The sequence below is a fragment of the Phocoena phocoena genome, chromosome 6 (genome assembly GCF_963924675.1).
Source record: "Phocoena phocoena chromosome 6, mPhoPho1.1, whole genome shotgun sequence".
Taxonomy (NCBI): domain Eukaryota; kingdom Metazoa; phylum Chordata; class Mammalia; order Artiodactyla; family Phocoenidae; genus Phocoena; species Phocoena phocoena.
Window position 1 is genome coordinate 58,736,608 of NC_089224.1, and position 16,583 is coordinate 58,753,190.

A 16,583-nucleotide genomic window follows, 5' to 3' on the forward strand; every position below is an offset into this window, starting at 1 on the left:
CACTGACAGGTGGTGACTTATTTTGAGGAACGGATGCTAGGACGCTGGCATGTGGGAGCAGCTCCCCAACCTCTCCATCTCACCAGACCTGCTGCTCTCTTCCCATAGTCAAGTGGATGATTTATGAGGGATATTGTATACAATACTGGAAATCCTGTGTGGGCATTCAAGATCTTGGAGATACAGCTACACGTAGTTACCTTGGTTTATTCACTTACTATTGGATTGTGAACATTTTCCTAACATTTATTTTATTATATACATCACCTTCTTGTCTGTAACAATTTGCATCATTATTTTCCTTTGTGACATATAGGTTGTTTTACATTCTTTGTTATAATATTTTTAAAAAAAACACTGGAAAATGATTTTGGCACACAGACACTGATCCGTATTTCTAATCATTTCTAAAATAGATTCTAGAAGCAGAAAGGTGTGGATCAATACTTCCTTTCTGACAACAGAATTATCTGAATCTTTCTACTCTATTTATAAATTTCCTCCTTAAAAAAAAAATCAGTTTCCATGTCTGTAAAAAATCATAGTAAAGATGAAATCTAGATGATCTTCATCATCCTTTTTTTTTTAAATGGGGACAGCCCAAAGTAGGAAGGGCTTCAAGTAAACATGCTTTATCAAAGTCCTTTTGTAAACCCGCAGGCAAGGTCAGCTGCAATGGGAACAGAAGAAACGTTGGCTTCTGAAGACACTAAGCATCCCATGAAGACCCTGGCAGATACTAATCCAAGAGAGGAAGAGATAGAGAGCACACAGTGTAGTTCAAAGTTCTAATTATCCATTCTGGTGACAATCTAAAATAGTAGAAAGAGGGACTTTCCTGGTGGCGCAGTGCCAATGCAGGGGACACGGGTTCAAGCCCTGGTCCAGAAAGATCTCACATGCCGCAGAGCAACTAAGCCCGTGTGCCACAACTACTGAGCCTGAGTTCTAGAGCCCGCGAGCCACAACTACTGAGCCTGCATGCCACAACTACTGAAGCCCACACGCCTAAAGCCCATGCTCCGCAACGAGAAGCCACCACAATGAGAAGCCCACGCACCACAATGAAGATTAGCCCCCGCTCGCCACAACCAGAGAAAGCCTGCATGCAGCAACAAAGACCCAATGCAGCCAAAAACAAATAAGTAAATTTATAAAAATAAAATAAAATAAATAATAAAATAGTAGAAAGAGAATGGGTAAAGGGATCTCCCAGCTCTGTCACTGGGTGTCATCTTGGATAAACCCTAACATTTTGGTCTGAAGTTCCTCATCTATAAATGTGTTGGCTACATCATGATGTCTAAGACTCTTTCCAGGTGAAATAATCAATGCTTTGATGATCACCAACCAAATTCAGCACTAGAACTCCGGCTTTTCACCTCTGCCTTTCATGTTCTTTCCCCTTCAGTAATTCCCACTTCTGTTTCCCTAACACTTTCCCAGGGTATCTGCCCTTCTAGGCATAGTGATCCTTCAGTACCTCCAGAACTCTCTTAGCATCCTCACTAAGAGAGTTCACATGCCTGATGCCCACAGATGCCCTGAATTCTCACCACAATCTCAGGGATTGTGCCAGTTCCCAAGAAGCATAACCTCTTTCCATGCCTACTCCTTTCCATGCCTATGGTACATAGTATTCACAGCACCCACGGGGCACCTAGTCTGCCCTGTATATGTTATTTATCCCTTAGGGAAACCTTTCACAACTCTCCAGCTACCAAGTTAGCACCCTCCACTGGCAAACACCTGGTATCCCTAACACTTCTCACACCCTCACAAACTACTCAGCATGGGACTCATATGTGTTTATCAATTTAGCACTTCCAGAGACAAAACTGATTTTCCCCACAGTGATCCCACCTAACCCTATGATGTGCAAGATAGATACTTGAGGGCAGTAGCCACGTACTCTGAGGTCAGCCTGCAACTGGGCTTAACTCTCTTCTATCGACAATTCCCTAGCAATACCCCTCTGAAAATACAGCTTCCAGAACTGCTGAAACATTCTAGATGCAATGTGTCAAGTGAATAGAACTACCATCACCTCCCCTGTCTGGATGGCATAACTTGAGATCATGAGGCTAAGACTTCATTGACTAAAGATCAGCCATAACACGCTGGCAGGTAATGAGCTTTGATTAACTAGAAGCCTTATTTCACAGAAGTAAAATCTAAAAGTCACAATACCAAGCCAACAGCTGTCTCTTAGCATTAAGACATGTCTAGAATGATGATATTTCCCCTTGGATGTGAAAATTACACACACAGTTAGTGTTCTGGCTTAAAATTATTTCTTATTTCAGGATAAATGATATCCTAACATGATAAAAATACAAAATGTAAAGGAACTCTGGTGACTCAACAGTTTAAATAAATGTTTTACCTCATTTTGGAAACGCTCAGCCTCAGAAAAATTTGTTGTCCAAGAGCACCATCTGGTGGATGAAGGTATTTAAGCTACCCCAGTGCAGGAAGATAAAAAGTCATCTATAAGGCTAAATGCTAGTAAGACTACAATTTTGGTATGAAAAGATTCCTATGCTTCAGCCAACATATTTCTTATAAAGGGGTTCATGACAAAATTCTAATATAAAAGGAATCTATAACTCATAAAAACTCATTGTCAATGACTTCACCTTCTTGAAGAAATGTTCCTTATAATAGAGCAAACATTTTTAAGCTGAAAGGAACCTCAGAGAGCTGTTAATTCAATCCCTTTCCTTTACAGACTCTAAGGCAAAGACAGAGCTTTCCTGCAAGTCACAGCTAGGGATGGCAGACCTTGACTATGTAAGTAAATAGGTCAAATATTCTGTGCTGTTTAATACAGCCTTCTATTTCAAGAGGCTGTGGAGAAAAGGAAGGAAATGAGGCAGTGTCAGTGGCAAAGTACCACTCTCATGGGTTAGCAATGATCTGCCCACCCCACTGTGCATTGTGGCCCAGCCTCACACTGACCCAGGCAAGACTAATAACTGTCATACCCTTCCTGCCTCCGCAGCCCCTAGGGTCCCTCTCCACCTTAGATTAATCAGCTTTCCCCTGTCCAAGAAAACTATCCTACCAATAAAAATAAGAGATTTAAAAAATGTTAAATCATTCTGTTGAAGAATACCTGTAATCATGGCAAAGCATTCATATGTGTTAAAACAGGAGGGAGAAAAGACAAAACCAAACTATGTTCACCGTGATACCACGCCTGTCAAAAGAAATACAATTATTGAGCACAAAGTAGAGGAGAAACATTGGAAGGGAATACACTAAACGTTTTTGACAGCTCTTGTCTCTGAATGCCAGGATTACGAGTGATTTCTATTTTCTCTGTCATATAATGCTTTCCAACATTATTTATATTAACAAAAGGGTAATTTTTACCTATAAAATTTATGCATTTATAATCATAGACTATAAAGAAAACTTAAAAGGGAAATTAGAAAGAGGACCCCCATACACACCCATCCATCCAGTACATGCATAGTTTAAAAAAAAAAACTTTTTTCCCCCAGCTCTCAAGGAGAAATATGCAGTATAAGACATTATATTTTTTTGTCTTAAGGTTTGTCACTGTAGTTTTCAAACTGTTCTAATTTTCTATCAATTATCTGTTAATAAATAACTGGATGACAAAAGCAATAGGCTAGCAAATTAATATTAAAGGAAAATCTTGGAAATACAGTTTAAAATATTTTATATATCTTAAGACGCAGGGACTTGAGTTCACATCCTAAGCCCACTTTCTGCTTGTAAAATTTTGTCTGAGTTATATGTCAGAATTTATGGTATGATGCTCCCCAAATAACTCCATGACTTCTTGTTTGAGAACCTCTGTCTTGTAATATGATTAGGTCTCTGAGGTTCATACCAGGGACAGAGTTACCTGAAGGTCAGTAAACAAGAATGGAAACTGTTACCTTGCCTGGAGATCCCTGCATCATCTATGTAGAGTGAGATCAGAGAAGGAATCTTTTGCTAAATATCTTAAGGCAGAGGTTTTCAAAATGTTGTCTGCGGGCCATTGGGAGACCTCCAGATCCCATCAGGGTCTGTGGCATCAAAACCGTGTTCACAATTATACCAAGACATTGTTCTCCTTTTTCACTCTCATTCTCGCATCAGTGTAAGGTAGAGTTTTCAGGAGGCTATATGATATTACAACAGATTAAATGCAAAAGTAGATATAAGAATCCAGAGGGGTTTTCTATTAAGCTAGACATTAGTAACTTGAAAAAAAATGTAAAATAATGCCACTCCTCTCACTAAACTTTGTGTGTAGGAAAATACAGTCACTTTTTATAAAAATAGGAATGTTATGTAACATTATTTTTAATGAATTAAATACTTTTAAACAGTCTCAGTTTTAATTTCCCAATATAATAAACAAGGATAGATACAACCTACATAAACAAAAGCTCTTTGAGGTCCACAATAAATTATTAGAAATATAAATGGGTGCTAAGACCCGAACTACTGTCTCAGGATACTAGTGTTCAGAAAAACACACACTGAAGATCACTCTGACCCATCCCTCTTCCTCCTTACTCAAAGCACTTTCCAAGCCTCTTGCTATGACCAGTCCATCTGGTAGACCATTATCTGATCACACTTTCTAAAGCATGATTCTGATCCTATCACTTCCCTATTGAAAAATCTCAAACGTTCTTCAAGATGTAGAGAATGATAACCAAAAATACTCAGGAAACTCCATGATCTAGCCTCAGCCTATTTTTCTAATGTCATGCACTCAGCAATTCTATCATTATTTAGGTCTATTATTTGAAGCAGACGCTATGACAGGGGCTGGGGCTGGAGAGTCTCTAAGAAATGATACCTGCCGTCACTGGACTCAAGAGTTTACTGTGAGAGAAACAGAAATGATATAGGTATCCTTCATTTTCTGTACTAATTTTCCAAATACCTGCTGTAATAACATTTTTTACCTAAAATTCACTGTCCAAATCAAAAACTCTATAATGACTTGTGAACGTTCACCAACAGAATGGTTTTAGTTGCATACAAATCTAGGTAAGATAATATAGACGGCAAGTAGGTTGTATCTCAGCTCTTGTCCCAAAAGGATTACGCCTTGTGCCCAGATTAAATGTATTGGGCATCACTGCTATCATCTTCCAATCATTACTGGTGAAAATGTCTTCTGCAAATGTGGAAAAGCCTGAAAAGAAGGTAAGTGAGCATAAGAGTCCTAGAAAAGCCCACACATTAGAAAGACTTGAAGGTGATGGTGTGCAATAAGGGAGAGAAGCACCTGAGACACGATCGTGATATGTCCATACCTAACAACATAGCAGTGTTGCTCCTAGAAAGCTTAATCGTGTTACTCGAACCAACACCATATAAGAAAACTAGAAAAACTCCTTGTGCAGTGGACTGATAGCCATTCTCAGCGTAGGAGACCACTGAGTACCAGGCTGGTAGAGGAGAGGGTGGACACCTTCAGTGATCTGGAGGCAGCTGCCAATGGGAGGAACATGATTCAGTGAAGGAGCTGAGTTTCAAAGCAAGACTGGGAGATTTAAGAACAGTGAGAGACTGTACAAGTTGTGGATCACGGGTGAAGCAGCTTCCCCTCACAGTGAGATGTGCTATCTTCCTCCAGTGAACTGCTGAAAACTATCATCGAAGATGGTTACACACAAGGGGAACCGTCAGTCTCAATGCCATGCCATCTCATAGGTTTATTCAGAAGAAAGAAGTACTTAGACATAAAGCATCCAAAGGCGGCTAAATTACTGTGAAGTAGGAACCTTGCTGATACACTACTATGAAAACATCATCTCAAAGGGGCCACTGCAGACAACAATGCCTGTTAGGATATGAATGAAGTATTCAAATCAGAAAGCCTGGACGATGGAGGTGAGGCTTAGGGGAAGAGGTGTCTGTCACCACTCAACAAAGGGAAAATCTTGCAAAGAAGACTCTTGAAAACAGTGTTATCAAGAAGGTAACAGCCAGCTTAAGGAAAGCATGTGGGACTTCATTTTTAAACCTCAATTTAATGAACCATTATCATCATTAAAAGGCTCCCCACTATATACATGATAGGTATTGTTAGAAATGCAGCCCCAAAGAGCACAGAACACAAGCCTGAATGACTTAATGTCACTGTCCTAGTGTAAGTAAAAAATGTTGATGCCAATTCTTAGCTCTCACACACAGAACAAAGAGATTCACTCTGTCTTCAAAGGTCTGTGGAAGCATGGCTATTGGCTATCCCAGAAATGTTCTACCTCCTTTTTTCCCTGCAGATACGTGTTTATTTTCATGTCCCTTAGTCAAACTGAATCATCCCACACAGTTATATCGCTTTTTTCTACCTGTTCATCTTTTCTCTTTATCTGTCTTCTTTTTGTGTGTTTGTTTCCTGAAGTAACTCCCATGTTTCTTTTATCAGAGGACTTATTTTTTAATGTACAGTTAGCAAAGGCTAATTAAAGCTTTCTCCTTTTTTTTTTTTTTTTTTTTTTGGCCGTGCTGCACGGCTTGCGGGATCTCAGTTCCCTGACCAGGGATTGAACCCAGGCCCTTGGCAGTGAAAGGGTGGAGTCCTAACCACTGGACCACCAGGGAATTCCTTAATTAAAACTTTCTTTATCAGTGGACCAGCCCTTAGTAAAACACAACCAAAAAAAAAAAAAGTTTCAGATCTTAGGACTCTTATGCTTCTATTACTGTTTCCAAGGAATCACCTAAGGCCACCCAAGAATACAGGTGGCTCTATTTCTAAACTGAGGACCTTCTTTACTTACAGAAGGTCCCTGACATCACCAAATTTCATTTCAAGGTATCAACATAGTCAATCTCATTCTCCAAAAAACATTCAGAATTTCATCTGTATCTCAAAAAAGGTTTTGAGCACCCTTCCCCAAGAGCAAATAATTGTGCCTCTATATTAGAGGTTGGCAAACTTTTTCTGCAAAGGGCAAGACAGTAAATATGTTAGCTTGTGTGGGCCATACAATCTCTGTCACAACTACTCAACTCTCCCACTGTAGTGCAAAAAAGCCAGGCACATATAAGATGTAGATGAACAATAGGGCTATGCTCCGATTAAACTTTATTTACAAAGACAAGCAATAGGCAGAATCTGGCTGCCAAGCCAGGCTTTGCAGCATACACCCAAAGACTGGGCTTTGTCATGTCATGCCTTTGAAAGTCTGGGTATTTTGGTTTTAAAACTTGTAACTTGCTTAAATCATGTTACTGATACTGCTGCCACAGGCTGCTGCCCATGGTGTTGACTGAGATTTTTAAGTATATCCTAAGGAAATCAAGCTCTGAAAGCAGCAGTCGAATGAAAGAGGGGCCAAGACTCATTCCCTGGAATCTCCAGGCCCTACTTACTCCTTTTACTATCAAGGCTGATTGTCCTCAAGTAGGCCTTCATGAACACTCTCACTCCTAATTCCTGTGTTGTACCCAAGCCTGGATCAACACTGCAATGGCACCTCTTTTTGCCCCTTAACAGACTTGCCTGGCGCTGCAAGACAAACATCTGAGCAGAAGGGGCCCTCACAGCCCCATCACCGGCCAGGCTGATCTCTCTCCCTCCCACCCCATAGCCACTATTCCAGGTCTGCCTCACCCTCCTCAAGATCAGGCTCACCAAAAAGCCTCCAAATTCAGTAAAAATACAAAGACTATTAAGTGCAGTCTTACCCTCAAATTTACCTAGTTTCATCCCCATTGTTCTCTCTCCTTCCTTTACCTGACTTGAACTTGCTCCTCTAGGCCAATCTCAGATACCACGCCTCCAACAAAAAGTCTTCCTTCGACACCAAGCTACTATAAGTGCCTCTGCTCTGGGCTCCCTGGAACCCCACACTTGCCTTTACAGCCAAGCTCATTACATCCTACTGCCCCTTTGCCCCTCAAGCCTGTGAATTATTGAGAACCAGGGTCTTTATTCATCTTTGCACCCTGCACCAACTGTTTCTCTTACCTCCCCCACATCCTCTCCAAGAACTCCCATCCCCACCAAGAAAAGGTTATGGTTTTTCAACACTTCTTTTAACATTAAAGGAAAAAGCCATAACTAGAAATTGGTGGGGTGGGGGGAATTGAACTACAATTTGATGACTATAATCCCTTTCAAAATAATGCCGTGAACCATAACAAACCAATTTCCAATTCAATCTAAACTGAGCTGAGCAGTTAAACAATGCAAAAATACAATAGTGAAGAGCAAAACAATACATGGGCTTTTATTCAGTGCACATTCATTGTGATAATTTCAAATGTTCCTGACAGTTACAAGTTATTACTGCACTCACTCTTCATCACTCTCCTTAATGCATTCTTTTTCTTGTTACTCTCCAGCTACCTCAAGGGGGCAAATACAAGTTATTTTTCATTTGCTTGAATTTAGTTGTCTTGAGTGTGACTGGTTTCATTTACCAGTAGCAGTTTACAACATCTCTCATATGTCTGTCTTTATGATACAAAAGCATTGAAAACGTCAGCTCAGTTCTTGAGCTACTAAATGCTCCTACAAAAATTCCATAAAGTACTGTGCCTTGTAGGTCAAACCAAAATGACAGATTCCTGGCTCCAAAACCTGTAAATAATGAGAATTTTTAAAAACTGCATGTTTACAAACCAGCAGATTTTGTTCATTGGATTTTAATAACTGAAGTTACTCAAATCTGAAGTCTAAAGTCAATGTTCCCTTGAAGCAATGCCATTGTGTAACTGGTTTTCAAACACAAGCGGTAAATTGATAAGCACTGCAAACCAATGTCCATCACCCTCAGCTGTGCTGTCAACAATTATGTTATTTTAACAATCAAATGTGTAAAGCCAGTTCAGGGCAGTTTTATGTTGACTGTTCTGAAAATCGTATGATGCTTCTACCTCTTAATTATATTTGCAAAAAGGAACAAAGAGGGGGCTTCCCTGGTGGTGCAGTGGTTGGGAGTCCGCCTGCCGATGCAGGGGACACGGGTTCGTGCCCCGGTCCAGGAGGATCCCGCATGCTGCGGAGCGGCTGGGCCCGTGAGCCATGGCCGCTGAGCCTGCGCGTCCGGAGCCTGTGCTCCGCAATGGGAGAGGCCACAGAGGTGAGAGGCCCACGTACAGCATGAAAAAAAAAAAAAAAAAAGGAACAAAGAGCTCAATGATCCCAAGGTATGGTCAGAAAAAAATCTTGGATTGCATTTTATTTTATTTTTGAGCCCTGAGACGTGTAACCTCTCAGCCCAAAATCCAGATGATTCCTCAGCTCAGTCTTCCTTTTAGAAACCTGCAAACTTGCCAGGATACCACAGGGACGAAACCACAGAGAAGGCACAAAATAAACCATCAACTCAGGGGAAATTTGTAGGTGACCCAGACCTAGTTGTACACATTTCCACAACTGTGAGACTGACTATACATAATTACTTCCTTAAAACGTGTGGGGAATAAGGGCACCTGGCAGCCAGTCTACTAGCCTCGTAACTTTGAGAAAACACTTTAACTTTGCTGGGCCCCAACTGAAAATACCAACCATATTTGCTTGGCCTCACCCATTTCAATGGAAATCCCAGAGAAGCTGTTTTAATAAGACAAGGTGCCATCTTCTGTAAGGAAGCTTCGCTACTAATGGCACTCATTTTCCTAAACATAAGTAACCATAACATGTCAAACTTAAAGAATATACTTGGAGTATAAAGGAATCACTCGGCTGTTCAGCAGAAAGTAACACAACATTGTAAATCAACTATATTTCAATTAAAAAAAAAAGAATATACTTGGAATTGAAATACCAAAAAAAAAACAAAAAAGCAAAGACTTAATACAAGGTACACTCTAAAACTGGCTGGGGTTAGAATACACTATAATGATCCTCTGGAGACCAATATTGAAAATGCTTCTAAAGCAAAAAAAACTGTTAAAATCTCTCAGCATTTGAGATGGGGAAACACACTCACACATACAAGCACATGCATACATATACATACACACACTGACATACACACACTGACATAAAATAAAAGGCCACCCTGTTTGGGAAAAGCATCTTGGGAAGTTGTATAGAAATCAGCGATTTTTAGAAGGTGGCTGCTCTCATCTGCCGATCCTGGACTTCAACTGCAACATTTCCAGCCTGCATCCAGCCCTGCACGCTTCAGACTATCCCCACAATCTGAATTGGCCCTGGTCAGTCTATCCTGTTACTGTTTGTCCTGAAATCAGTGGGTTTTGTATGCTGATAGACTTGCTTGGTTTGTCTCAAGTCTGAAGTCAAGGGGAGATTGTGTCAGCAGCCAAGGACCTCTGTTCAGTCCTGAATGGCGGGTTTTTCCTCCAATCCCAGGACTTGTTCCTACACTTGGTGTATACACTATACACTAAGTGTATAGTTATACCACCCCTTAGATTGTCTAGTTAGTTAATATATTGTGCAGTGTTAAATACATTGCACCCTTAAAGCTGTTTGCCCATTTTGTCTTTATTTCAAAAGTCTGAACATATGGCTAGCATATGATTGAACTCTTGGTGAAATTTAAATGCTAATAAAATAGGATACCCAAAATTAAATAAATAAATGGCCAAAAGGAAATCATAAAGAGATTATGTTTGTTTGACAAGCTTATGAGTAACTTTTTTCTTCATTTTTTCTCTATTTTTCAATTTTTCTACATGAGCATGTACAAACTTAAACAAAAATTCTCAACAGAGAGGTTACTTACACTAGTGAAAATACAAAAGGGGGAAGAGAAAGGATGTTTTCCCTTTCTTTAACTTTTATTTTTAGTATTTCAAACATACACATATTCTAAACATCATGTATCCATCATCTAGCTTCATTTAACAATATTTTGCCAATCTTTATTCAACAAAAGTCATGCCACTTTATTTCCTGAGGTATTTTAAAAACAAATCCGGGCTTCCCTGGTGGCACAGTGGTTGAGAGTCCGCCTGCCCATGCAGGGGACACGGGTTCGTGTCCCGGTCCGGGAGGATCCCGCATGCTACGGAGTGGCTGGGCCTGTGAGCCGTGGCCGCTGGGCCTGGGCGTCCGGAGCCTGTGCTCCGCAATGGGAGGGGCCACAGCAGTGAGGGGCCCACATACCACAAAGAAAACAAAGAACAAAAAAAAACAAATCCCAGGGGAATTCCCTGGTGGTCCAATAGTTAAGACTCGGTGCTTTCACTGCCGTGGCCGGGGTTCAATCCCTGACTGGGGAACTAGGATCCTGCAAGCCACACAGCGTGGCCAAAAAAATTAATTAATTAATTTAAAAAACAAAACAAAACAAATCCCAGACTGCATGTTATTTCACCTATATATTTTTCAGTGTGTATTGTCAGTTGACAAGGAAAAATATATATAGCCACCATGTCATCATCACGTCTAATAGGACAACAGTAATTCCATAGTATCATCTAATACCCAGCCCATTTTCAAAAATAAGAATGGTCCTTTCAATAACAGTGTTCAACAACTGAAGATCCATATAGAAAAACTAAAACTGTGCCACTACCTCATATCCAGAAATGTATTGTAACGAACTGTAACTCAATAAGAAAAGCATGACAAAAAAGAAAAACGTAGAAGAGGCTTGAACAGGCATTTTGATAAAGAGGAAATCCAAACAGCCAATGAACATAAAAGAAAAAAAATCATGATGTTATTTAAAACCACAAGAACCTGCTACATACTCCCATTTAATTTTAGAATGTCTAATGTCAGGGAGGCTGTGGGGCAATGGAAGCAGCAAACACTGGTATAGAAAGGTGTAAAGTGGAAAATAGTTTTGTTCTAAAACTACCCATGTGTATACCCTATAACCACTCTTTTGGAGGAAAAGTAGGAGACTATAATAGGTAAAGGGGACAGATAGGGGAAATCTAGGGTGCCCGTAATGTTCTCCTTGATGTCAGGGATGGTACATAGGTATTCACCTTACAATAATTCATGAAGCTCTAAGTTTATGTTTTATCCACTTTCCAGCTTGTTTTATATTTCAAAATATAAACAGCTTAAAAATAGTACAATAATTGACTCAGTCAAGGATTATCAATGGAGGCAAATTCACTGGGTGAAAGGCTATTGGGAACAAGATATTCAACTAGCCTCTAAATATTACCCTATAGCACACGTATTAACTTTAAAGGGAAATCCCTGGTGGGATCCTTCATATAACCTTCAAAGCAGGTTATAAAGAACATTACTGGGAAAATCAGGGATCTTTGAGTATGGTTTCTATATTAGATGACATTATATAAACGTTAAATTGCCTTATAACTGAAAGAAACATGCTGAAATAATTAAGGGTGAATTATCATGATGTCTGCAACTTACTTTCAAATGTTACAGCATAAAGACAGAGAGACAGAGACACAGACAGAGTGATAGAGAAACAAAAAGCAAATGTGGCAAATATTAACAACTAGTGAATCCACGTGAGGGCATCCAGGTGTTCACTGCATCACTTCAACTTTTTGGTAGGCAAGAAATTTCTCTAAATAAAACAATGGGAGAGGGAATAAAAGGTTTCAAAAAGAAAAGATTTTTTTAAAAAAATAGGATTTCAAGTAGTATCAGGGGAGGCAAGAAGGATTAGATTACATCAAGCAGATTATGCCCTCATGAAAAATAACTGGAAAAACTGTAATATGTACTTTTAAAAAAGAAAAAATTCTCACAATTTGTGTGGGAGGGATAAAAAAGAGAATGTAAGCATGTTTTGTTTTGTTTTTGCTTTATACATTCATTTATTCATTCATTCATTCATTTTTGGTTGTGTTGGATCTTTGTTGCTGCACGCAGGGTTTCTCTAGTTGCAGTAAGCGGGGGCTACTCTTTGTTGCGGTGCTCGGACTTTTCATTGTGGTGGCTTCTCTTGTTGTGGAGCACGGGCCCTAGGTGCGCAGGCTTCAGTAGTTGCAGCACACTGGCCCAGTAGTTGTGGCTCGCAGGCTCTAAAGCACAGGCTCAGTAGTTGTGGCGCATGGGCTCAGTTGCTCCACGGCATGTGGGATCTTCCCAGACCAGGGCTCGAACCCGTGTCCCCTACATAGGCAGGCGGATTCTTAACCACTGTGCCACCAGGGAAGTCCTATAAGCATGTTTAATATAACTTTTTCAAATGATTAGGGGAAAACTACAGGAAGAATACATATTACAATACTGCTTTTGCCTTAAGATGGTACTATTATGAATAATATTCCATGTTTTCCAGGTATTTTTATAATGTGCTTTGCTTTTAAAAGTTTTGAGTGTGATTTGAAGATCAGCCAGATAACCACATACTATATTACTGTTGAACAGGCTCACATATTTGTACAATTAGCTGGTTTCAATGTGAAAAACAGAAGCAGCAGAAATCATACTGATGTGTCTTTATTTCCTCTTGTTCTGTGAAGAATTATGGGTCACACAAAGCACAACAAATGACTACTTCTCGACCACTGAAAACGGTAAGAAAAATGGTAACATGAAATGATGCTTTACAAAACCCACTGTAATAGAAATATACCTCATCATATATGCTCCCATTAATGTCTGCACCATAGATAGGTGCCACGAAGGTTAAGTTCTTCCAGTACTTGCGCTCCAAATCTTCATAATCCAAGTATCTCGGAGTACAATACCTGGAAAAGGGAGATGAAACAAAGCAAAAAACAGTAAGACAATTTTAAGATTTTCCTTACCCATCTGATTTAAATCACTTTCTAAACAAAATTCTATCAAAATGAAAACACTGCAGCAGCTCATGTTGTCAAATCTGACAAGTAAATATATAAACGTGTTTATCATAGATCTCTGAAGACTCTAAGATTCCTAAATAACTATATGAAACCTCATTTTTTGATGAATAAGAAAAATATTTTTATGAAAGTATCAACAATAGAAAACTACTTAATATTATTTTAGCTTTCAAAATGTTTTCTAAAATCTTTAACCAATTATACTATACTAGGACATTTTAGAGATTTACGTGTAAAAGACAAACATATAACAAAAGACTTACAAAGACAAAACATATAACTTAGAATATATGTAATTTGTTATATATAATTTAATATTTATTATTAATTATATGTAATTCACTTAAAATTTCTTATATTTTTCTATAGAAAAATTGACACAGGACAATCTCACTAAAAATCCAAGAAAGTAAAACGAAAATAAGATATTTTACACCTATCAGATTGGCAAATGCTTAAAATATAAATGGTGGTAAAGAATGAAACTTCTCTTACACAGCTGGAGTCGGGGTATATACTGGTACCAGAGCATAAATTTTCAATAGCCTTAAAAAATATCCCTTTGGGCTTCCCTGGTGGCGCAATGGTTGAGAGTCCGCCTGCCGATGCAGGGAACACGGGTTCGTGCCCCGATCCGGGAAGATCCCACATGCCGCGGAGCGGCTGGACCCGTGAGCCATGGCCGCTGAGTCTGCGCGTCCGGAGCCTGTGCTCCGCAACGGGAGAGGCCACAACAGTGAGACGCCCGCGTACCGCAAAAAACAAAAAAAAACAAAATGTCCCTTTGACCCTAAAATTCAACTCTAGAAATTCATCTCAACAACATAGAGATGTATACAATGATATATGACCCAGGATGTTGCTGCAGCATTAACTGAAACCTCAAGCTTACGTCCAGCAACTAGGACTATGTTAAATAAAAGAACACAAAATAAGGCAGATCTTTCTGTATATTGACATTAAAATCTTTCCACAGTGAATAAAGCAGATTACAGGACAGTAAATATACTATGATCCTATTTACATAAAAAAAAGATCTGTAGGGCTTCCCTGGTGGTGCAGTGGTTGAGAGTCTGCCTGCCGATGCAGGGGACATCCGCCTGCCGATGCCCCGGTCTGGGAAGATCCCACGTGCCGCGGAGCGGCTGGGCCTGTGAGCCATGGCCTCTGAGCCTGCGCGTCCGGAGCCTGTGCTCCGCAACGGGAGAGGCCACAACAGTGAGAGGCCCGCGTACCGCAAAAAAAAAGATCTGTAACTGTACATTAAATGGCCAGAAAGAAATATACTCTAAACTATTAATACTAATGGTTATCTCTTACATAGAAATTACAGAAAGGCACTTCTCTGTATTATTTGGATTTTGAACAATAATCTTATTACCAAAAAAAAAAAAAAAACAATGTTTCTACAGGAAAAAAAAATTAGCAAAGAAATCAACAAACTGAGAAAGCAATGGAACACACATAGTGAAAATGGTGTTTAGCAGAAGCAGCAATCCCTATCAAGCCTACTGGACATTTTAGATTGAAGAATTATTGAACAAGCAACATCTACATCTACTACACTGGGGATGTCAAACTGGTTATCTAAGCAATAAGTGAGAATGCCAAACAATTTAACAACTGGATTTGAAATAAAGAGTAATTTATAGATTTCATCTCACAGGGCAACCAAAAATAAAAAGGATGGGCGTGAAAGAATCCACTCCACTTCATTCTAATGCTTTGATTAGAGGGTTCCAATAGTAACAGACATTCCAGGCACAAGCTAAACAAGCTAACCAGAGGTCAGAGTCAGGTGACAAAAAAAGGTAGCAAAGATGCTACTTATTATGACTTCTAAAGAAACTTCTTAGATTTTAGAAATTGAAAGCCTAAACTGTCTTTCACTATGAGAAGACCTAAAGAATCTATCACCATATACTCACCCAGTCAGGATCAATTTTTAGCAACCCATAACTCTAAGAGAGAAAGCTATAGTTGGGTATTAGCTGTTGAGGTTAAAGTCTAAAATCCCTGAATATTTGAAACAAACACTGATACTAAACTTGGAAAAAGGGACCAGTTCACTTACTTGGTACCTGATTCTAATGAAACCTGGCTACAGTTTCCATCCCTAATGGACTGCCAAACAATCACACCTATTCCACAAATCCAGCATCAACTTGCTCAAAACTGATTCAACCACACTTCTTACCCAGAACCTTTCATTCACTATAGCACAGTTGTTAAGAGACAGGGCTCCAGAACCAGACTGCTTGGATCTAAATCCAGGCTTTGCCATTTATAAGCTACATAACCCAGGACAGGAGACTGAATCTCTCTGGACCTCAGTTACTCCTGTATAAAACGGATAATAACAATTGAGCTGTTATGAAGACTCCATCAGATAATTCTGTAAAGCACTTAGCTCCATGCCTAGAAGAAAGTACAGATCAACCATGTAAGCGATGGGAAGCAGCGTATTACTCACCTCCACAAACTTTTATAGTAAAGATATGTTGGAGGTCTCCAGATTTTCTTTGGACTAAGTTATGTTATTAACCAAATGAGCGTGTTATCCTCTCTACCACCAAGCACATTATGTACTGTGTACCTATGCAAGAGCATGTACTGAAGGAGAACAGATGAACAGAAAGACCAGAAAAATGCCTCTTGCCTACCATGAAAATTAGTCCCATCTTAGGACCATTCCATAACTGTTATGAAGACCATGTGATCCTAGTGTAGCTGTGAGTGGACAAGTAGAGCCTTGGCTTGAGGCTTAAAACACATTTCACTGGCATTTGAAATAAATTATCATATGAAACTCACAGAGAAAATATAAAAATATAAATTTCAAAGGTAACAACAGGGGCTTCCCTGGT

At 39.5% G+C, this 16,583-nt stretch overlaps 1 protein-coding gene across 4 annotated transcripts in view; it reads right to left on the bottom strand.

Moving 5' to 3' along the window:
* KDM4C (lysine demethylase 4C) overlaps nucleotides 1-16,583 on the bottom strand; it is a 407,190-nt gene that overhangs the window by 336,224 nt on the left and 54,383 nt on the right. For 3 of the 4 annotated variants that reach the window (XM_065879011.1, XM_065879009.1, XM_065879010.1), the window contains exon 3: nucleotides 13,485-13,599. In XM_065879011.1, coding sequence (XP_065735083.1) covers nucleotides 13,485-13,599 — 115 coding nt within the window. Of the gene's footprint in view, nucleotides 1-13,206; nucleotides 13,600-16,583 lie in introns of those variants that run through there. The other variant, XM_065879012.1, reaches the window with a different exon arrangement.